This window comes from Phocoena sinus, chromosome 11 (assembly GCF_008692025.1).
Source record: "Phocoena sinus isolate mPhoSin1 chromosome 11, mPhoSin1.pri, whole genome shotgun sequence".
Taxonomy (NCBI): domain Eukaryota; kingdom Metazoa; phylum Chordata; class Mammalia; order Artiodactyla; family Phocoenidae; genus Phocoena; species Phocoena sinus.
Window position 1 is genome coordinate 70,933,528 of NC_045773.1, and position 20,782 is coordinate 70,954,309.

General features: G+C 52.4%; 3 protein-coding genes across 6 annotated transcripts in view; 1 reads left to right on the forward strand and 2 right to left on the reverse strand.

The window, feature by feature from the left end:
• The window catches only part of MED20 (mediator complex subunit 20), a 42,869-nt gene extending 42,751 nt beyond the window's left edge, over nucleotides 1-118 (reverse strand). Inside the window, exon 1 of the mRNA XM_032649148.1 lies at nucleotides 6-118. Coding sequence (XP_032505039.1) covers nucleotides 6-19 — 14 coding nt within the window. The 5' untranslated portion in view covers nucleotides 20-118. The remainder of the gene's footprint in view (nucleotides 1-5) is intronic.
• A 166-nt stretch (nucleotides 119-284) lies between these two features.
• Nucleotides 285-11,629, forward strand: BYSL (bystin like). The gene is made up of 7 exons (XM_032650185.1): nucleotides 285-822; nucleotides 4,242-4,392; nucleotides 6,880-7,018; nucleotides 7,339-7,472; nucleotides 8,063-8,223; nucleotides 8,329-8,431; nucleotides 8,930-11,629. Exons 1-7 carry the CDS (start codon nucleotides 555-557, stop codon nucleotides 9,273-9,275), a joined length of 1,302 nt encoding a protein of 433 aa, XP_032506076.1. The 5' UTR covers nucleotides 285-554; the 3' UTR covers nucleotides 9,276-11,629.
• The window catches only part of CCND3 (cyclin D3), an 81,466-nt gene continuing 71,618 nt past the window's right edge, over nucleotides 10,935-20,782 (reverse strand). The window contains exons 1-5 of one of the 4 annotated variants that reach the window (XM_032650188.1): nucleotides 17,169-17,892; nucleotides 16,822-17,037; nucleotides 13,346-13,505; nucleotides 12,608-12,744; nucleotides 10,935-12,145 (exon numbers count right to left, since the gene is read on the reverse strand). In XM_032650188.1, coding sequence (XP_032506079.1) covers nucleotides 11,978-12,145; nucleotides 12,608-12,744; nucleotides 13,346-13,505; nucleotides 16,822-16,992 — 636 coding nt within the window. In that variant the 5' untranslated portion in view covers nucleotides 16,993-17,037; nucleotides 17,169-17,892 and the 3' untranslated portion in view covers nucleotides 10,935-11,977. The other 3 variants (XM_032650186.1, XM_032650187.1, XM_032650189.1) reach the window with 3 other exon arrangements.

Sequence of the window (20,782 nt, forward strand, 5' to 3'; positions counted from 1 at the left end):
CCTACCAAGTCACTCCCATGGTGTCGGGCCAGAATGATGGGAGGCTCAAACAACTGAAATGCAATACTCTCCGGCAGCTCACACGAGGTGAAGCAGCCCAGCTAATGCAAGCTCCAGAGCAGGGAGACGCTCCGGAAATAACGTAAAAACAGAACGCCCAGTCGTCTAGCTCACGAGGAAAAGGGGCGTGTCTAGGCGCCCCAGTGACGTCACTGCCTGACACCACCACCCCACGGCTTGCCGTTCGGGGAATTTCCGTTCGACTGGGAACACTGGGCCTAGATCCATGAAGCTAGGAAAGCGTGGCTCGGACTGCCACCACTTAGAGAAGCCAACATTAAATGCAATGAGTTTATTCGGGAGTCCAGCTCCAGGACCCGTGAGCTCTTTTAGGCGATGGGGCGGCGGTGGTGGCAGTCCCGGCCTCCCAACGCGAGGGGGCGCTGTGAGTTCCGTGTGGCATCTTGGGCGCTGGGAGGTTACTGCGCAAGCGCATTCAGGGGTTTTTCCTCCATCCACACGTGTGAAACTTCCCGGCAAGGCTCTCGAGAAAAATGCCCAAATTGAAGGCGGCTCGCGGGGCCGGGGGTCAGGAAAAGCATGCGCCCCTGGCCGAGCAAATCCTGGCTAGGGACGCGGTGCGGGCAGGGGCCCGGGAAAAGCGACGGGGTCGTGGAACCGGAGAAGAGGAGGAAGAGTACGTGGGGCCCCGGCTGACCCGACGGATTTTGCAGCAAGCGCGGCAACAGCAAGAGGAGCTCGAGGCCGAGCATGGGACCGGGGGCAGGCCCGCGGCGCCGCGGGAGCGCACCACGCGGCTGGGTGAGTGGCCGGGGTGGGTACGAGGAAGAGGGTGGGTAGCTGGGGTGGATGGCTGAAAGGTTCCGGAGGGGGAATAGCTTGGAATAGAAAAACAGGGGGCCGTATTACACTCTTGCAAAGGTAATGGAATGGGACACCCAGCCCTGAGGTGGAATGAGGGTGGCCAGTGCCCTCCACTCCCACTCCTAGTTTTAGGCACTCGCTTTTAGGCACCCCCAAGGTTAGGCCAACAGGATGTGGTTGCTCACGCCACTAAGTTCTGCTAGTGTTTATCTATTTGTTCTGTAAATACTTATGGGACGTCTACTATGTACATTTCACTGTGCTAGGAGTTTAGATGGTTTAGGTAAAAAAGTAAACGAGATAGACGAATACCTGATTTCAGGATCTTACAATCTAGCCTAGGAGAGAGGCGATGAAATGGACAATTAGAATAATGCACTTCGTGATAAAGTGTAGTTTCTCTGATAACAATTGCATTGGTCTTGGGGGGTCAGGCTTCCCAGATTGCTTGGCCTTTGTGCTAAGACCTGAGAAGTGGGGAGTGCTCTGGGCACAAAGAACAATATTGATTAGGGGCTAAAGAGGGAGAGAGATTAATTAAAAGGTGGTCAATTTTTTTCTTATTAGGCTGGGAGTGTTGACCTCCAGGTTGCGTAATCTGTTTCTCAGCTGTCATCTTTCATTTGTCCTGTGAGCAGTATTCGCAATGGAACACTAGCCTCCTGACTACAGTATCTTGACTTGACTTCTAAGACATCACATACCGACCTGTTTTACAACTTCCTCACCTCTCAGTAGCCTTTGCTGGCTCCTCTTTTGCCACCAATCTCTTGCAGTGGCATAGGGTTCCATCCTTGGACCTCTCGTCTTCACTTCTGTTCACTGCTCTGGTGCTATCATCAGTTTCCAGGTTTAAATACCATGTATTTGGTAACTGCTTCCCAGTTCATATTCTAGCCCTGATCTTTTCCATGAAACCCAGATTCTTATATTTCAGCTACCTCTTCAGCCTCTCCAGCGTGAAGTCTGAGACATCTCAAATTTCACATGTCGGGCTTCCTTGGTGGCGCAGTGGTTGAGAGTCCGCCTGCCGATGCAGGGGACGCGGGTTCGTGCCCCGGTCCGGGAAGATCCCACATGCCGCGGAGGGGCTGGGCCCGTGAGCCATGGCCGCTGAGCCTGCGCGTCCGGAGCCTGCGCTCCGCAGCGGGAGAGGCCACGACAGTGAAAGGCCCGCGTACCGCCAAAAAAAAAAAAAAAAAAAATTTCACATGTCCAGAACAGAAATCCTGACCATCTTGCCAAACCTCCACCCACAGTCTACTTCGTCTCAGTTAATGGCATGATGTCCTTCCATTTGCTCCAGACAGAAACCTTGGACCTCTTCCTCACTCCACGTCTGATCTATTAGGAAGTCCTGTTGACTCTACCTTAAAAATATATCCAGAATCAGATCACTTCTCACCATCTGGGAGCAGCATCCTGTTCAAACCACCATGATCTCTCACCTGGATGATTGCAGTAGCCTGCTAATTAGTATCCCATACCCGCTACAGTCCACTCAGCTCCACAGCTCGAGGATTACAGTGGTCTACAAAGACCTGTGTGATCTACGCCTTTTGTCAGTCTGACCTTTTCTGCTTCCCCTAGGCCTGCTCTGAGCATTCCATTAAAAATTGCAACACCCCCACCTCTGTCTCCACACTCCAGCTTCTCTCTTCTGCTACGTTTCTTTTGTCGTGGCATTTGTCTTTTTTAAACGTAATATATGTCATATTAGTTCATCGTCTGTTTCCGCCATTAGAATGTAAGCTCTGTAAGGGCAGAATGTTTTTGTTTCTCTTGTTCGCTTATATTCCAGCACCCAGAACAGTGCCTCACTTATAGCAGGCACTCGTTTGCTGAATGAATGATGGTGAGGTAGGTCAGAGCGAGAGCTACAAACGACTTGTAGGCTGCCCTAAAGACGATGGGGAGCTATTGGAGACTATGGGGACCAGTTAGGGGATTGTCGAATTAATCCAGGCAACAGGTGATAACTGACCTAGGCTTTGACGGGGGCGTGAAGGCTTTAAGAGGGATTCTGTGAGGTACAATGGAATAGGACTTGGTAATTGATTGGATGTTTTGAGTGAGGGCAGGGGACAAGGCAGGCCTGCTGCCCAGGCTCTCGCTTAGTATTGGCTGGATGGTGGTGCTATTTACTTAGATGTGGAACACAGTGAGTAGTGTAGACCTAGGAGGGAAAGGGAGTGAGTGTGGTTGACGACAGGTGAAGGTTGAAGTGCCTGTGGGTCATCCATGACCCAGCTCTACAGGAGGCAGCTGGAGTTAGGGTCTGGAGCAAAGGGAGGTCCACCTACAGGTACAGATTTGGGAGTTGTTAGCATGTGGAGACAAAAGATCTAGTATGTGTTCCCCTCCCCCCTTGTTTAGCTTTTATCACACAGTCTCTGTTCTTAATGACCTGTTCACGTGTAGCGTTTTATCTCCCCACTTAGATTATTACCTCCCTTTTCAGACGCCCAGCCAGCTGTAGTCTTCTGATAATCGGTTATTCAGATGGGTTGGTCTGTTGAAATCGGAACTCACTGCCCGGCCTCACTTTACCCATCTAGCCTTATTTCTTGCAACTGTCTACACTCTTGGGTTTTTTTTTTTTTAACCATTGATTATACACTTTTAAATTCTTATTTATTTATTTATTGGCCGCACCATGCAGCTTGCAAGATCTTAGTTCGGGGATTGAACCCTCGCCCTCGGCAGTGAGAGCGCAGAGTGCTAACCACTGGACCACCAGGGAATTCCCAACAGACACTCTTGTAACGAAGCCCTCTTGCCAGTGTTGTTACCCAGGTCTGGAAAACACTCCTTCATTTCCCATATTGCCTATCCAGAGCCTAACCATCCTCTGCACTCATCATGTTCTGGGTGCCTGTGGTACATACCATTTCTGCCACTCATTTTGGCACATAATCAAGCCCTACCATGCGTGTAAAAGAGGAGAAGAATGCACAGTCTAGACCTAGATTGCCTGCCTTAGGCAAGTCACTTACCTTTCCTGTGCTTCAGCATCCCCATCTGAAACTGGGTATAATCATAGTACCTATTTCTTGGGTTTATGATGGTTACGTACAGTGTTTAGAAGAGTTCGTGCTATATAACTGAGTATAGTGTGTTAACTATTATTTACTACTATCGCTGTCTCATTGGTTCATACGTGTACATTTTGTTTCTCAAGCAAGACTGTGCGCCCCCCGGGGACTGGAAGGTAGCATTTGCATCACCTGTTTCACTTTGCACGTCTGTGTCTATTACAAGCCAGCCCTGGACCATATACATGATGGTTAACCTCTGAATTCCTAAGCCATTGCTTACCTTGCTCACCCATTTCATCTCCCCTCTTCTGAGTCCAGGAGTGCCACAGGATGGATCAGATGACGAGGAGTGGCCCACTCTGGAGAAGGCTGCCACCATGACAGGGCCAGACTACCACGCAGAGGTGGTTGTGGACCCCGAGGATGAGCGGGCCATTGAGATGTTCATGAACAAGAACCCTCCTGCCAGGTAGGGCTGGCATGGCCTGGGATTTGGGAGAGCGGATCCTGGTAGCAACTTTATAGAGAAGAAACTTTATATGCAGAGAAGCATGTGTCCCTGGCAGTGTTTTGATTCCACACCTTTGGGAAGGGCCTGAGCATTGCGAGTTGTGGGGAACCGCCTTGACAAAAGTGGCCCATCCTCAAAGGACATGTTCTTAATGAGAATGACCCAGACTCAAAATACCTCCTCCCCGCTCTGTCTGCCTGCCTTAGAACTGCCTGGATTACCTGGGGCAAACAGTTGCAGGCCTTGTTCTCTCTCTGGGTGATCTGTCCCATTGCATTTGGTCTTGGTATGCTCAGTTTTCTTAGTGGTGAGCTCAGTTTCCTTGGCCACATCTTTTTCATACCCTAAGCTTCATTTTATCCAGGGTTTTTCCAGCCCCAGCTTGTATCCACTAGATACCAGTAGTGACCGGTACCCCCAGCTGTAATAACAAAAATTGTCTCCAGACGTTGCCAGATGTCCCCAGGGGGCAAATGCACCCCCCAGTTAGAACCACTACCTCATTCTCATCTGTAGTACATGCTAGGTCCAAAACATGCAGGCTTTTAAGCTCCTGTGTTCAAACTCCGGAGCCCGTGGATTTTGGCCCAGGAGAGGGGAGTCTAGGATAAGGGCCCTCGACCAGTTCATTCTGACCATGTGATGTTAATGTGACATTGTTCTTGGTTCTTCAGGTTCTTGGGTTCACGCATGTCTCATTGCTAGTAATACCGTGGGGAAGGCAGGGGAGGCTGAACGACAAGTTCCATGGCCGTGTATTTGAGAGGCAGAATGAAGCCGTGAGCCCCTTTCCCAGTGTGACGCGCAGCAGCTGAGGTGGATGTTACAAAGTGCGTGCTGGTCCCACCAGAGAGCCTCTCAGGTTCCCACCCAGCGGCTGTAACTCCTCTTTCGCAGCCCATTCTGACAAGCTTGGCAAGATGGTTTTCCAGCTTGTTGTCAACAGAAAAGTAAAGCTACTAGGAACAGGGGCTCCTGACAGTCTTGAGGGGTGACAGCTGGCATCTTCAGAGAGCAGGCTAGACCCACGTGAGCTCAGCAGTCAGAGGCCATTTAGTTTGGGGGGCACATACGTACTGTAAGGTGCCTGACCTTCAGAACCTGAAAGACCAGGCTTTGACTCTTTCCCCTACTCGTGAGCTGTGCGACCTGGGTGAGTTACTAACCCTCTGCATATCGGTTCCCATGTCTGAGTAATGGGAATAACAATACCTCGCGTGGGTGTCACACGGACAGTGTGAGGGCACATCTGGAAAGTCCTGCCCTTGGAAGACAGGAGCCATGTTTGTTTTGTTTTGTTTTAATTAATTTTTATTGGAGTATAGTTGCTTTACAAGGTTGTGTTAATTTCTACTGTACAGCAAAGTGAATCAGCTATATGTGTACATATATCCCCTCTTTTTTGCGTTTCCTTCCCATTTAGGTCACCACAGAGCATTGAGTAGAGTTCCGTGTGCTATACAGTAGGTTCTCATTAGTTATCTTTTTTTTTTTTTTTTTTTTTTTTTTTTGCGGTACACGGGCCTCTCACTGCTGTGACCTCTCTCCCGTTGCGGAGCACAGGCTCCGGACGCGCAGGCTCAGCGGCCATGGCTCACGGGCCCAGCCGCTCCGTGGCATGTGGGATCTTCCCGGACCGGGGCACGAACCCGCGTCCCCTGCATCGGCAGGCGGACTCTCAACCACTGCGCCACCAGGGAAGCCCTAGTTATCTATTTTAAGGAGCCATTTTAAATAGACTTCAGCAGACCCTGAAGACACCTTTATTGCACCAAAGCCCAATGTAATGATAATTCTGAATCATCACAGTCTGATTGTGCTTAAGGAGGCTGGGAAAAAAAGATCTTTCACCTTGGACCCCTTTCCATAAACTTTAATAAATTAAAAGGGGGGTAAGTGTGTGCCATCGTCTCTCCCTAATGATCCCAGCCACCAGAAATCTCGGTATATAACTGAGGTGCGTCTGGTACTCTGGAGAGGCCAGACCAGGGTTTTATAACTGCACAGTCCTCAGCACAGTGGCAGCATCTGGTGGATGTGTTTGAAATAGGAGCACTTGTCATGAACTCATTACTACTTTCGCTGATAGTTCCAAGTAGAGTACGTACACTAACTTTTTTACTCCTCATGTTGACTTTACGAGAGTAGGTACTGTTGTTATCCCTGTTCTACGGGGGAGGGAGCAGAGGAGCCAGGACCTGAACCCAGGCAGGTTGACTTCAGAGGCTGGGTTCCTCGCCTCCACACAGACTGTCAGCTCCATCCTGAGCTGAATGACTGACTGCCAGGTCTTCTGTGCTGGGTTGTTGGGCCCAGAGGGGACTGAGGTCACGTGTCCCAACAAGATTGCAAGTTTGTCGGGGCTCTCAAGGGACTGCGTGGGGAGTCAAGAGCTTCCTGGACTGAGAGCACGGCACTCCCACCCATTCCCTCCCTTTCTCCCAGACGCACCCTAGCTGACATCATCATGGAGAAGTTAACTGAGAAGCAGACGGAAGTTGAGACGGTCATGTCCGAGGTGTCAGGCTTCCCTGTGCCCCAGCTGGACCCCCGGGTCCTGGAGGTCTACAGAGGGGTCCGGGAGGTAAGAGCTGAGAGGAGAGCTGTGATGGGACTCCCTCACAGGGGCTTTGGGTGCCCACATCTCTCGTAGAAATAAGGCCCGGTGGCTGAGAGCGGGCTCAGGGGTCAGAGTGCATGGCTCCAGGGTCCTGCTCTCCTCCTTACTTGACTCTCTGGTGTCAGTTTCCCCACTGGAAAATGAGGATGATAATAGCACCTCCTCACAGGGTGGTTGTGAGGATTAAGTGAGTTAATGTATGAAAGGCACCCAGACAAGTGCCTGGCACCTGGTAAACATTGTGTATGTTAATGACGATGATGATTTTATTGTCTCATCATCAGGTATTGTCTAAGTACCGCAGTGGGAAACTGCCCAAGGCATTTAAGATCATCCCTGCCCTCTCCAACTGGGAGCAAATCCTCTACGTCACAGAGCCTGAGGCCTGGACCGCTGCTGCCATGTACCAAGCCACGAGGTAGAGCAGATGGGGGTCAGGGCTGCTTTGGGTCTGTAGGGAAGGGCTGGGTGTGGGAAGGACAGGCTTCCCTTCCCTTTGCCATTACATCCTAGCTTTGCCCCCACAGCGCTGTCTTATGCTTCTTTATGTCATCATTTTCCCAGCTTTTTCTGTTTCCTGTTTTGGAGCCGAGACCCTGTTAAGAATATCCTGTGATGAGTTTCCAGGGGAGAGGCTCAAAACTACAAGGATACAACCCTAGGGTGTCAGGGTGGCCTCAAAAGTCTGTGGCTCCCCAGGCATGCACAAGTCCCTGGTGACAGCAGGACAGAGGGGACCCATGATGGAGAGGGGAAGGTGAACAGCTGGGTACCTGTCTGCCTGGGAGAGCTCTGGCTCACCCCAAAGACAGACAGTGTTCACCCTGTTTGGGTACATCTCGTAGCCCCTCCTGTTCCCTCTCTCATCTGACCTGGGTGTTGCACGCACCCAGCTCGCTTCACACACCCTCCGATCTCTTGCATGTACCATCCACGTTGATATTTAAAAGGCCAGCTCCAGACTATCAGGTGACCTGGGATCTCCCCCCTTTCCTCCAAAAACACTAGGATTTTCGCCTCTAACCTAAAGGAACGTATGGCCCAGCGCTTCTATAACCTGGTCCTGCTCCCCCGGGTGCGAGATGACATTGCTGAGTACAAGCGACTCAACTTCCACCTCTACATGGCACTGAAGAAGGCTCTATTCAAGCCTGGAGCCTGGTTTAAAGGTGGGAACCCAGGAGGCACTTACGAAAGGGAGGGGCTGGAGCTCCTGCAGTACCTCCTTTCTCTCACTCTGGGCTTAGAGTGACTGCCCTTCTGCCCCTCCCCAGGCATCCTGATCCCGCTGTGCGAGTCGGGCACCTGTACCCTCCGGGAAGCCATCATCGTGGGCAGCATCATCACCAAGTGCTCCATCCCTGTGTTGCACTCCAGGTAGTGTCGGTGGGGGTGGAGGACCACTGGTTGGCGGATTTCCGCCCGGCAGAGTCCCAGGACTGGGGATGGGTGGGGGGCAGAGTGGGGAAGGAGCTAAGCATAGCCCTGGGTTTGCAGCTCATTTAAGCCAGTGGGTGTATCGTTACTCCACAAGAATGTCAGTCCCACAGGAACAAGGTCCCAGGGCCTGGCACATGGTGGGTGCTCAGTAAATAGTTGAATGAATGAAAGAATGGGGCACATGGGAAGAAAGTAAGTTAGGGGTGGAGATCTCAGGACGTTTGGACCTATTCTAGTTGAATACTGAGACAAGCAGTCTGAGCCAGACGTGGGGATTTGGCGTGAGTCAGCGTAGTGCTGGTAACTGGAGTCCAGGGAGTGAGATAGGGGAGGTGAAAAGAATGCCGGAGATTCCCCCTTTAGGGATAGCACAGTGTAAGGGCCAGAAAAGGAGAAGCCTTCCTCCAGCGTTTCCCTCCCTCCCTTCCCCACTAGTGCAGCCATGCTGAAAATCGCAGAGATGGAGTACAGCGGTGCCACCAGCATCTTCCTGAGGCTGCTGCTGGATAAGAAGTACGCGTTGCCCTACCGGGTGCTGGACGCCTTGGTCTTCCACTTCCTGGGTTTCCGGACGGAGAAGCGTGAGCTGCCTGTGCTCTGGCACCAGTGCCTCCTGACTTTGGTCCAGCGCTACAAGGCTGACCTGGCCACAGAGCAGAAGGAGGCCCTCCTGGAACTGCTTCGGCTGCAGCCCCATCCCCTGCTGTCCCCCGAGATCAGGCGTGAGCTTCAGAGTGCCATCCCCCGAGATGTAGAAGATGTTCCCATCACCATGGAGTGACGAAGCAGTGCTCGTCCTGGTCTGCAGGGCATGGGAGGACACCAGGATCCCTGCTGCTGACTAAAGGTGACACTGAGCCTTTATAGCTGAAGACCCAGTTCAGGGCCATGAGAGGTCACGGGCCTCTGATTCCCCAGTTCCTGACAGGGAGAACTGAGTCTGGCCGGCTCTCTCTTCCATTCTAGGCCTGCATCCCTGCTCAGTTCTGGGACCTGACTTGAAACTCCACAGCCTAACAGTCCCACTTGCCAGCTGGGGGTTGGAGTGGGTACTTTCTCTCAGGCTGTTGTGTTGGTTCACTGGGAGGTAGATAAAAACAAAAGGCAGGTATTTATTGAACTTCAGTGTTTTGATGTGGTGGATGGAGATCTTTCTGCTTTCCCTCTTTTGTGGAGGTGGGCACTGCATCCCTGCTCCTGTGTAGCAGTGGTTTCTTCCCCGGTTTACATGGGAGCCGTGCCCCCCTCAGACAAGTTTGTTTCTCGAGGCTGTACCCACCCTGCCCGCCCCTAGAGGGCACAGCCTTTGCCTTCCCCTGACAAAGCCTACTTTGGGAGAATGCCAGCAACCAGGAGGTTGTTCACAAGATGGTCTCAGCTGTGGTTGGAAGAGCTAGGAGAAACCACCTAGAGGGAAGTGGAGATACAGAGGCGAGAAAGGTCAAGCCCGGGGTCACCACCAGACCAGTTCCCTAACTTTCTTAGCTAATGAAAGCTTTAGACCATGGGTTGGCAAACCAGGGTCACATGCCTGTTTCCTATGGCCCGTGAGCTAAGAATTTTTACATTTTTGAATGGCTAGGGAAAAAATTGAAAGAAGAGTATTTTGTGATAGGTGAAGATTATATGAAATTCAGATTTCAGTGTCCATAAATAAAGTTTTATTGAGATGCAGCCACACCCATCCATTTCCAGGTTCTCTCTGGCTGCTTTCATGCCACAGCAGCAGAGGCGAGCACAGTCTGGCTAGAACCCTTGTTACGTGCTTTGGCAAATGTGAATTTGTTCCAGCCTAATTACTGTATTTGGGAGGAATTTGATCATAAAGCAAATTTCACATTTATATGCAGTTTTGTCTTTGAGAAACACTAGGTGAAAGCAGAAAACTGTACCCGGCTGAGCTGAGCCAGATGATACACACAATGCACATACCTCAGACATGTGCTAGCAACACCAGTTCACCTTGCGGGTTGGTACCACACCCACATCTGGTGTCACAACCCGCCTTCCACATCCTTCCGACCTCCACTTCCACAGCAGACTTCAGGTGTTGTTTGTTTTTCAAGATAAAGGGCCATGTTTACTGCAGTATGTGTTTTTAACCATTTAATGTGTAAAAGCACTCTCTTTCCTCTTTTTAAAAGACAAGTATCCCTCATTAAGTATGAGTATAGCGCCTCAAGCCCCATTTTCCCCGTAAGCCCTGTGGTTTTTATTGTGCAATTTTGCATGGTGCAGTGATTTTTAGGAATGCATAGGTCACATTATGAAGCAAAACTGACTATATCTGGGGCAGAGACCATATGGCCCACAAAACCTAAAGTATTTACTCTGGTCCTTTACAGAAAAGGCTTGATGACCCCTACTTGAGACCACTGATTTCCACCCTCTAGAAATAGGCTTTTGCCCACACTGCCATCCAATCCAAGAAGCCAAAGAGTTTTTTTTCAGAATCTTTATTAAGGTAGCATGATGGTCCTGGGCCACCAGCCTGGACCTTGTGGCCTCGGGAAAGACCTGTGTCAACAGGGCTTGCCTCCCTCTCCAGACAGGGGGCTTGGTCACCTCCAGGTCATCGCTACTTCATCCCCCAGCCTTGCAGGATGGAGCAGAGGGCCAGAGGGAGAGGAGGGCGTGGCCCCACCCCAGGCTGTAGCAGCTCCTCAGCCATGAAGATCCTCTAGCGGTAGGATAGGGGAGGAATGCAGCAACCACCAGGGTCACCACCACTCAGGGTAGATGGGCCCCACCACACCCTCTTACAGCTGTACTCAAAGCAATTAATAAATTAAAACAACCTCTTCCTTCAGCACTGCCCCTCCACCCCCCAATCACACAGGAGAAGCTGAGCGGAAAGCAAAGCGAGGAGGTTGGTTCCTGTCCCTCAGACAGAGGCCAGGGCCCCTCCCTCTAGGAGCAGCTGAGAGCATGGATTATGCAGGGGCTTCCAAGTGCATTGAGAGGAGATGTCCACTCTTTCTTCTCACATGTGTCTAGAACATGTGAGGGTTCTTCAGAAAGACCCCAATCCAAATGCAGTAACTAGGGAATTCCCTGGCAGTCCAGTGGTTAGGACTCCGCGCTTTCACTGCCGAGGGCCCGGGTTCAACTTTGGCAGTTGAGAACACGAGAGCCCCAGAGATAAGGGGGCCCCCAAAAGGAATGCTGGCACATGTATTCTACAGACTTCAATTTCATCTCTGGCCAGCCTGGCCCGCCCCCAGCTAGGACCGGGATGGGGCTGAGCTGGTCAGATGCAGGGAGGAGGAGGAGCCTGACTGGCCACCCGCCGCAGCTGGCCAGGCCCCTTAGTGCACACTGCAGGGACAGGTAGGACCCGACCCCTCCGGCTTGCGACAGGCAAGTAGGAAGGAGCCCCCTCGGGCTTCAGCTGTGGCATGGTTCGTTCCTGCAGGCAGGGAGGGGGGGTGGCAGTGTCCCCTCCTCTGCTGTCGGTGGCCACTCGAGGGGGCCTCGCCAGGGCTACAGGTGGATGGCTGTGACATCTGTGGGAGTGCTGGTCTGGCTCGGCCCCTGGCTGCTGGAGCCCCTGGGGGCTTTGGGCGCTGGGCTGGGGGAGGTCTGGGCGGCTTCCCTGAGGCTCTCCCTGAGGGCAGCTTCAATCTGCTCCTGACAGGCCCGCAGGCAGTCCTGGGAACAAGGGGGAACGGTGAGGAAGGTCCACGTCCCTCCCCCCATAGCATGTGGCAGCAGGTGCTGGAGGACACCTCCCAGCACACAGGGAAGTCTGGGGAGGTTAGGCCACAGCCCAACCCCAGGAATCAGCTTTCAATTCTCAGAAACTGGCAAGAGGATGTGGCAAGAGGGTGTGAGAGCAGCCCAGCATCTGACACCAAATCCCCCACCCCCACTCCTGCACACCGTTTGGCAAGAAAAGGGTACCCAGGGACAGTGCCCTTCAGCCCGCCCAAGACACTTGCTCTTCTCCAGACCAAGGAAGGAGATAAAAGGCCACAGAAGCCCCAAAAGCAGGGCGCTCGAAACCAGGAGTGGAGACGGGGCCGGGGGGCGACAGCTCCCTCTGCTGGAGGCTCAGGGAATATAGCGCTGCCTCGTGAACTGAGGCCACTTGCCCAGCTGCCCAGCACTCACCACTTCAGTGCCTGTGATCCCTGCCAGCAGCTCTGTGAGCTCATCCCCAGATGTGGAGCAGGCACCCAGGCCTTGCACTGCAGCTCCAATGCTTCCCGTGGCAATCATGGATGGCGGGTACATGGCAAAGGTGTAATCTTGGAAAGAGGGGGGACCATGAGGCAAGGGTGGTTTCACGGATAACAACCAGCACGCACCTTCTGTTACCCAGAAAGTGCCAGGCCGTATGAACAGAGCAGGGGTCTTCTTGAAAACCCCAGCAGCGAGTGGTGTCAGATAGCAGCAGGGGAGAAAGGCAGGAAAGGGGCTCTTTCCTGGAGAGGGTCGGGTCCAGGGTGGTCTGTAAGTGATCCTGGCCAGGGACCAGGGAGTAAATGAGTCTCTTCCTGGTGTGGACACAAAATCAGGGTTAAGAGACCTGGTTTCTGCTCGCAACTTAGTCACTGTAAGACCCTGGGCAAGTCACTTCTCTCTATAAGCTCTCAGTGACCCACCTACATACTTGGGGGGTGGGGGGGTGGTCTCTTGAGATCCCATACAGCTCTGCTGCTTTTCTGTATTGAGACTGGGGGCTCAGAGGGAATAGAATTTTCACAAATAAATTTTGAGAAGAAATTTAAGAAACCAGAAATCTGTTCCAAGATTTCAGTTCAAGAAACCAGAATCTCCTGGTTACCGCTCACCCTTCCAAGTCTTCTGATTTCCCTGGCTTGGTAAAAATGTGTTTAGGACTCTTACCTGTAGCACAGAGGGCCAAAAAAGTCTGGGCGTGCTTCTTGACCAAGGCCTGTCGGTCACGGGGCAGAGAGAGCCGGTGCAGAATCAGGGCCAGGAAATCATGGGCAATCACAGCGGCCAGGTCCCACTTGAGCTTCCCCAGGACCAGCACCTCCCAGTCCTGGAGGTTGAGGAAGAGGGTAGGGTCAGTGGCTAAAGAAAGGAAGGGGAGGGAGTAAAGCAGAGGTCTCACAGGAAGGGAAGCCCATCACACTTGAAGGTCAGGACCCCAGTTCTGCTTTTGAATTTAAGGACTGGCACTGTGGCAGGGAAGAGGTGGGGGCACTTGCTTTGAGCCCTATTGATCACTTCCTAGATGCCAGAACTACATGCTTTACATGAATTATCTCTCTTAATTCTGCTGGGTTATCTTTTGGGATCCAGTAATCCAGGCCTTCTCCTGACTTCCTGCAAGGTTCTGAGGACTTCTCCAGCCAGGGCTGAAAGAAAAGACTGCAGCAGCAGATACCACCACCATCGCCATGAACTTGAGGCTCCTCTGGCATGAAGCAGAAAGATTCTCCATAATCCCAAGGATCTGTGAAAGGGGAGCTCACTAGCCTGCCCCCAACTCAGCATCCCATCCAAGTCCACACCTCTTGAAGCAACTGGGGTGAGCATGAGGCCACACCTCCTGTGATACAGCTGCTGAGCCAACCCTGAGGTTCCTCAAAGTGGAAGTTGCCCAACCCAACCCACATCCCCTTGGTGGGACATTGGGGTGTAGGGCTGAGATAGAGCACCCCACTCCACCTCTTTGGCTGGAACCCATAGTGCCTAGTGCCATTTGAGTCTTAGGAAGAGAAGTGGAGGTCAAACCAAACAGGATGGGTCCAGATGATCCCTGAGGGATCAAAGCATCTCTCTGCCTGCCCTAGCCTCTATACCACTGCTAGGTCCTGGAGGGAGGCTGGGAGCCCCACTCCAATCCACTCATCTGGGGTTCCCAGCCCTGGCCCCATTTCTGAGTTGCACAAATGAGGATTTCTTCATTGTTTTATCTCAGGAAGGAACTCATGGGTTTGACCCCTTACTGAGGTAGAAATGGCAACCCCATCCAACCTCTTCTAGGCCCCCAGTCACACTGTCCCTCTCCTGGCCCCCACCTAGGTGTCATCCTCTTGAACCTCTCACAGAGCCTCACAGAAAACAGCCCAGCCCGGAGCGGGACGAAGTTGGGCAGAGAAGCTAGCATTCTACTCCCGGTGCTTGTCCCAGTGGTCAAACTCCTAACTCAGAAGTGAACAGAGGGACTTGCCTGCTGGCACAGTGATTAAGAATCCGCCTGCCAATGCCGGGGACACAGGTTTGAGCCCTGGTCCGGGAAGGTCCCACATGCCGCGGAGCAACTAAGCCCATGCACCACAACTACGGAGCCTGCGCTCTAGAGCCCGTGAGCCCCACCTACTGAGCCCGCGTGCCTAGAGCCTGTGCTTCGCACCAAGAGAAGCCACCGCAATGAGAAGCCTGTGCACCACAAGGAAGAGTATAACTCCTGCTCGCTGCAACCAGAGAAAGCCCACATGTGGCAACGAAGACCCAATGCAGCCTAATTAATTTTTTTTTTAAAAAAGAAACCTTTAGGGAAAAAAAAGAAGTGAACAGAAAGCACCTAGCATCCAACGAAACATCTAGAAGGCAACTTGGAGTGGGGCTTTCCCTGTGGGGAGGCATAGGGTCCTGCGTGAGGGAGGGCAGCCACCTTACCCTGTATAGGGGCAGCCCCTGAGAATCTCGGCCCTCACTTGGCCAAGAACACACCCCTGGCAGCTTCCATCACATCCCTAACCTCTAGGGCCACCTGAGTGCTAGAACATCCAAATTCTCCTCAGCCTCAGTGCAATGCTGAGGCAGGACCTTTCTTTCTTTCCTTCTCTGGGCCCCAACCTTCTCTGTGGCATGAGGATTTGGACTGACTGGAGCTCTCTGAGGTCCCTTCCAACTCTGACCTTCTAGGAAGTCATTGATCGGCACACTCCACCCCCCAGCTCAGGCATGGGGAGGACTTTTGGCCTGTTCTGAAAAACTCTCCTCACATAAAGGCACACACCCCATCCTAATCTTTTCACAAAAAGGAAGTCCCCTTCTACCTTCTAGCCTAAACCCCTCCAAACACATCTTGCTCATTAGCCCTGAAAACCAGCTCCACTGGTTTGCCAAAAACTACCAAAAACTAGACTTGCCAAAAACTACCAGATTCATCACAAAGAGCTGTGGGGCCTCCCGGATTCCCAACTCCGGCCTCCTACTCCCATCTCCGAGAGCTACTTGGCAGGAAGAGGAATCCCGTTCCTCGACAAGCAGCACTCGGGGGCCCCAGTACCCTGGCTTCTTGGCCAGCCAATCACAGCAGCCTGCACGCTGCCCTCCTCCCCGGGAGATGGGGCCCAGAGACTCCTCTCCGGGTCAAGAGAAGACTGGGCCGCTGTAGAGCAAGGTGGAGGAAGGTGCCAGCTCACCCGTCTCCCCCCACCCCGCCCCTCGGGAGACGATCTGCACGCCCTAAGTAACCTCTTCCAGATCCAAGCAGCTCCCCCACCTCCTCTCCAGGCTCAGTGGGGAAAGAGAACCGGTGTCTCCCCTGTCCTGCCTCGGGAAGAGCCCAGCCCAAGCTCCCAGCAAGAGGCCCAGGGAGCCACTTCCCAAACCACAGGAGTGACAGCAGCTCCCCACAGTGTTATGAAAGACCTTGGTCAGAGTGGGTGGGCCAGGGGACAGGGCATCATTATCACATCGGAAGCAGCTGCAGCTCAGCCCCAGTCTGTGCCTCAGCTCTGGCCTTTGGCTAAAGAGGAAAAGAAGAGATGATTCCACAGGCCTGAAGCAGCTGCTCAAGTTTCCCAGAGTGAGGCTAGCGAACGGAGAATTAGGAAGGAGCTGTTTCTCCTGGGATATGAAAGGAAGGAAAGAAGGTGGGATGAAACGCCTTGGCCCTTCCTTACAGCAACCCTGGCTATAATCTGCTCTGGGAGGGTTTTCGATCACAAAGTCCACACACTGGGATAAAGACTCAACCAGGGCGGCCCCCCTCCCCCACATGAAGCACATTCCACTCCCCCACTCCGGGGGGGGGGGGTGCGTAGGCATGTCCTGCTGCTGCCAATAAATAACTCATGGTGGCTGTGTAAACCCAGAGGCAAAGTACTAGTGAGTGTAGACATGCAGTTTGACTTGTTGCTATCTGGGGGAAAGACCAGGAAGGAGTGGCACCCACTGGAGGTCAGGAGAAGGGGTTTGGTTCATGCTGGCAGTGCAAGCCTGGGCTAGGGGCTACCCTGACCATCACACCACACTGTCCCATCTCTTATTAAAAAAAAAAAAAAAAGCCTCTGCTACCCTCCCCAGGGACAGAAAGCCTCTTGAGGGCCTTAGCTTTCCTTTTCCTGGTAAGTGAGGAGGCAGTGTGTGTTGGGGGGTGGGGAGGATTATGCACGCACCCGCAGCTGGCGGGGAGAGACAGAGTGGTCGGTGTAGATGCACAGTTTTTCGATGGTCAGGGGCGTAGTCTCGCGCAGCTTGGAGGCCAGCAGCATGCAGACCGCACCCAGGAGCTGCAACTGCGCCTTGCGGGTGGGGACGCAGGACAGGTAGCGATCCAGGTAGTTCATGGCCAGGGGGAAGACTTCCTCCTCACAGCGCTGCTCCTCACACACCTGGGGGAGGGCGCAGAGTCACTTCTGGGGCAGAGGCAAAGGAAACGCAGCAGCACTAAAGGGGGGGGGGGCGGTGCGCTGAAGGGAAGTGGAATAGGGAGCAAGAATCGGGAGGGGGTAGGTGTACTTACAGTGACAAGGACTAATACGCAGGATGCGCCTTCCCCAAGGTGTCGTCCCCCCTCCACTTCCTCTGCGGTGCCTCCTTCCTCCCGGGGGTGGGGGGAAGCGGGGTACGCCAGAGGCTTCCTCCCTTAAGGATTCCAAACTGAGACTGCCCCCCACCACCACCAATACCGAGGGTGAGAGGGGACGGAAGAGTCACCCACGGGAGCCAGAGAACTGGGACCTTAAACCCCATTACCGCCACCCAGTGCACACACCCAAAGGGAAGGGAGGAGACGCCAGCGGCTGCCTCCCGCACTTTTCATTTCCCTGACTGCCGGAACAGCGCGCCACCCCACCGCCTTCCCCGCCAGAACCCCGCGACACACAGGAACCGGCTCTGCGGCGGGGGCGGCCGAGCCCAGGGTTTTCCAGCCAGGCGCGCTCTCCCTAGAAGACCGGGCGGGGGAGCGAGGCGGGAGACGCTGAAAGAAGCCGGAGGGGAGAGGGTGGCCCTTGTCCCGCTTTTCCGGCCCGAAGAGAGGGTTACTTGGGGTGCCAAACAACTGGCAGTCAAAGTCAGGGTTAGAGAAGAGAAAGAAAGGGACACCAGGGAGGCAGCCGGGTAGGGTGCACGAGTGAAAGGAGTGAAAGGCCAGGCCCCGAGGATCTGCGCCACAGAAACATCTTGCTGATTGTTGTTGGGACCAGGATGTCCCAAGCCGGGGACGCCGGGGTGGCGGGGGAGGGGAGACCCTCCGGGCGGTACCTCCAGCATCCAGTACGCCAGCATCTTCCGCATGTGCGGCTTGATCTCCCTCTGCACACACTGGAAGTAAGAGGCGCGGGGCACGTAGCGCTCTTCCAGGCGGAGCAAGCTCTGCAGGACACGCTGGTCCCCCAGCAGCCGCGGGTCCGGCCCGGCGCGGGGCGCGTGCCGGGTGCCCTCGCAGCACAGCAGCTCCATACTCGGGCAGCGCACGGGCAGGGCGGGAGTGCGGGCTCGCGAGCCAGAACGCAGGCGGCGGGCCGGAGAGCGCGGGGCGCGGGTCTAGTGCTGGCGCTGGCACTGCGCGGCGGAGCCTCAGCCCGCCCCCGCCGCCGAGCGCGCCGCTTCCCTGACAGGCGCCCCGCCCCTCGCGACCGAGTAGCAACCGTGGAATGCTCGGACGTCGCGACGTTCCAGGGGGCGGGGCCTCCGGCGCCCAGACGGAAAGGGCTGGCGGGCGCTCCCCCTCCCCCCGGGCGGCCGCATTGGTCCGCGGGGCGCGGGCCGGCCGGCTTCCGGGCGCTCCGGGTCCTTCTGACCACCCGGTGGAGAGAAGTTCTTTCGAGGTGGGCCTCTTCCCCACCTCCGAGCCCTCCCATTTTGCTTCTCTGACTCCAGTCGCCCAGGAAGGACTCCAAAGTTTATTCATTCATTCGTCAAACCGTGCTTCGCCCTTGGCTGCTTGCTCTAAGGAATATAAATAATAATAAAACAGCTAGTTCTTAGTGAAGATTGTTCTAAGCACTTATTAAATCTTCACGAAAAAGCTATGAGTTAAGTCATACTGATTCTGCGGTTGAGAAAACTGAAGTACAGTAACTATGATAATAGTTTGTCTGCGGCAGAGCTAGGATTGGGAAGCTGACGATCTGGCTCTAGACTCTGTGCTCTACACCACTGCTACTTAAACTGATCCCCAGACCAGCAACATCTTCATCGCCTGAGGGCTGGTTAGAAATGCAGACCCTCAGGCCCATCCCTGACCTGCTGGATCAAAATCTGCATTTCAACAAGATCCCTGGTGATTCCTGTGCATATTAAAGTGTGAGAAGAGATAGTCTAAATCAGCACATTTTAGAAATACAACAGGGCGGAAAGGCCATGGCTTCAAGGCCTCACCTTGTCATTAAATTGGCCGTGTGGCCTTGGACAAACCCTGAAGTCGGCCTTAGTTTCTGTTTGAGGAAAACACGGGCAGAGAAACTAGCTCCTTTTTTTTTCAATCAATATATATATATATATATTTTTTTTTACCAGTTTCTTTTTTTAAAAATAAATTTATCTATTTTTGGCTGCGTTGGATCTTCGTTGCTGTGCACGGGCTTTCTCTAGTAGCAGTGAGACGGGGCTGGCTTCTCACTGTGGTGGCTTCTCTTGTTGCGGAGCACAGGCTCTAGGCACGTGGGCTCAGTAGTTGTGGCTCGCGGGCTTAGTTGCTCCCCAGCACGTGGGCTCTTCCTGGACCAGGGCTCGAACCTGTGTCCCCTACATGGGCAGGTGGATTCTTAATAACTGCGCCACCATGGAAGTCCAAAACTAGCTCCTTTTTGGAGGAGTTTCTTGCTCAGACTCTAAATAAAATCTTCCAGTTGCCATTTCTTCTACCTCCCAAACTTTGGGACTTTGCAGTTTGTCCAAAGCTGGATTCCACATGACCAGGAGGCAAACAACAAGCCTCCAGTAATGCTCCAAATGGGAGGAGGCCTTGGGGATCCCTGCCTCTCCTGGGGTCCTCCAAGGAGAGGAGACGCTAAGGAAGCGAGTTACTAGAGAAATGACACCCTATATAAGAGGCGAGCTCTGCGTTAAGCATTTGCTCAATGAATTGTTCTTTTTTATATAATAATTTTTTGTTGTTTTCATATCATGGAAATATTCATCTGCATTGTAGAAAACAGAAAATACTGATAAGTCACACAAAAAAGGAAATAATAATTACAATTGCACCATCCAGATAACCCTTTAAAATGTCAATGTTTATTTTTCTAAAATTATTCTCTGAATAAACACATATATTTTTTAAAATGAGATCATTCTGCGAAGTTTCGTAAGCTGTTTTTTTCACTAAAAAGTATACTGTCAACACATTTTCCATCTCATTAAATATTCTACAACATATTTTTAATGACTTCCTAGTATGCCATTGAGTGAATAGATCATAATGTATTTCACCAAACCTGTATTGTTGGCAATTTAGATAGTTTCCAGTTCTTCTCTATTAGAAATAATACTGTAAAATATTTTTGTGGTAATATCTTTGTGCACACTCATGATTATTTCTAGAAGTGAATTAATTTCTAGAAGTGGAATTTCTCAATCTGAGGTTATGAAACATTCTAAGGCTTTTGATACAGTTCTTAGTACCAAATTTCCCTGCTGAAAGGCTGAACCAATCTAATGAACAAACATTAGATATCTACTTAAAAAAAAAAAAAAGCACCTCTACCAACCGGCGAGATGAAAAGTGGTTTATTAGTAATCTGCATAAATGTTTAAATTCAACAGCTCTTGTTGTGTCAGCGTGAATGTGTGCTGTGTACCTTGTCTGATCTTGCAAGTCGTCTACTCTCTTCAAAAATACAAACAAGAAGTTCCTTTAGTTAACTAATCATTGCATTGCACTCTTTTGTTAAGGAGAACAATGAATCTAAAATTATAAAGATTAGATATGAAGTTATGGGGAGGCAAAGATGTTGAAGTGTAAAGGGCTTTTAGGGGGACGAAAAAATGTAGCTATTGAAGTTAAATACGTAACCAGAAACCAGATCTGTCCTGAAGGAAGACGTTTCTTTACTTTCAGAATTATTGAGTAGAACTGTTCAGTTAAGAAGATTGGGCATCTTTGATGAGACAGTAAATCACCAGTATTTT

Excerpts from the sequence above, each read along its gene's own strand:
- BYSL (XM_032650185.1), top strand. The coding sequence starts at position 555 with ATGCCCAAATTGAAGGCGGCTCGCGGGGCCGGGGGTCAGGAAAAGCAT. Across the intron at positions 823-4,241 it reads GGAGCGCACCACGCGGCTGG|GAGTGCCACAGGATGGATCA; the intron begins GTGAGTGGCCGG and ends TTCTGAGTCCAG. Across the intron at positions 7,019-7,338 it reads TCTACAGAGGGGTCCGGGAG|GTATTGTCTAAGTACCGCAG; the intron begins GTAAGAGCTGAG and ends TCTCATCATCAG.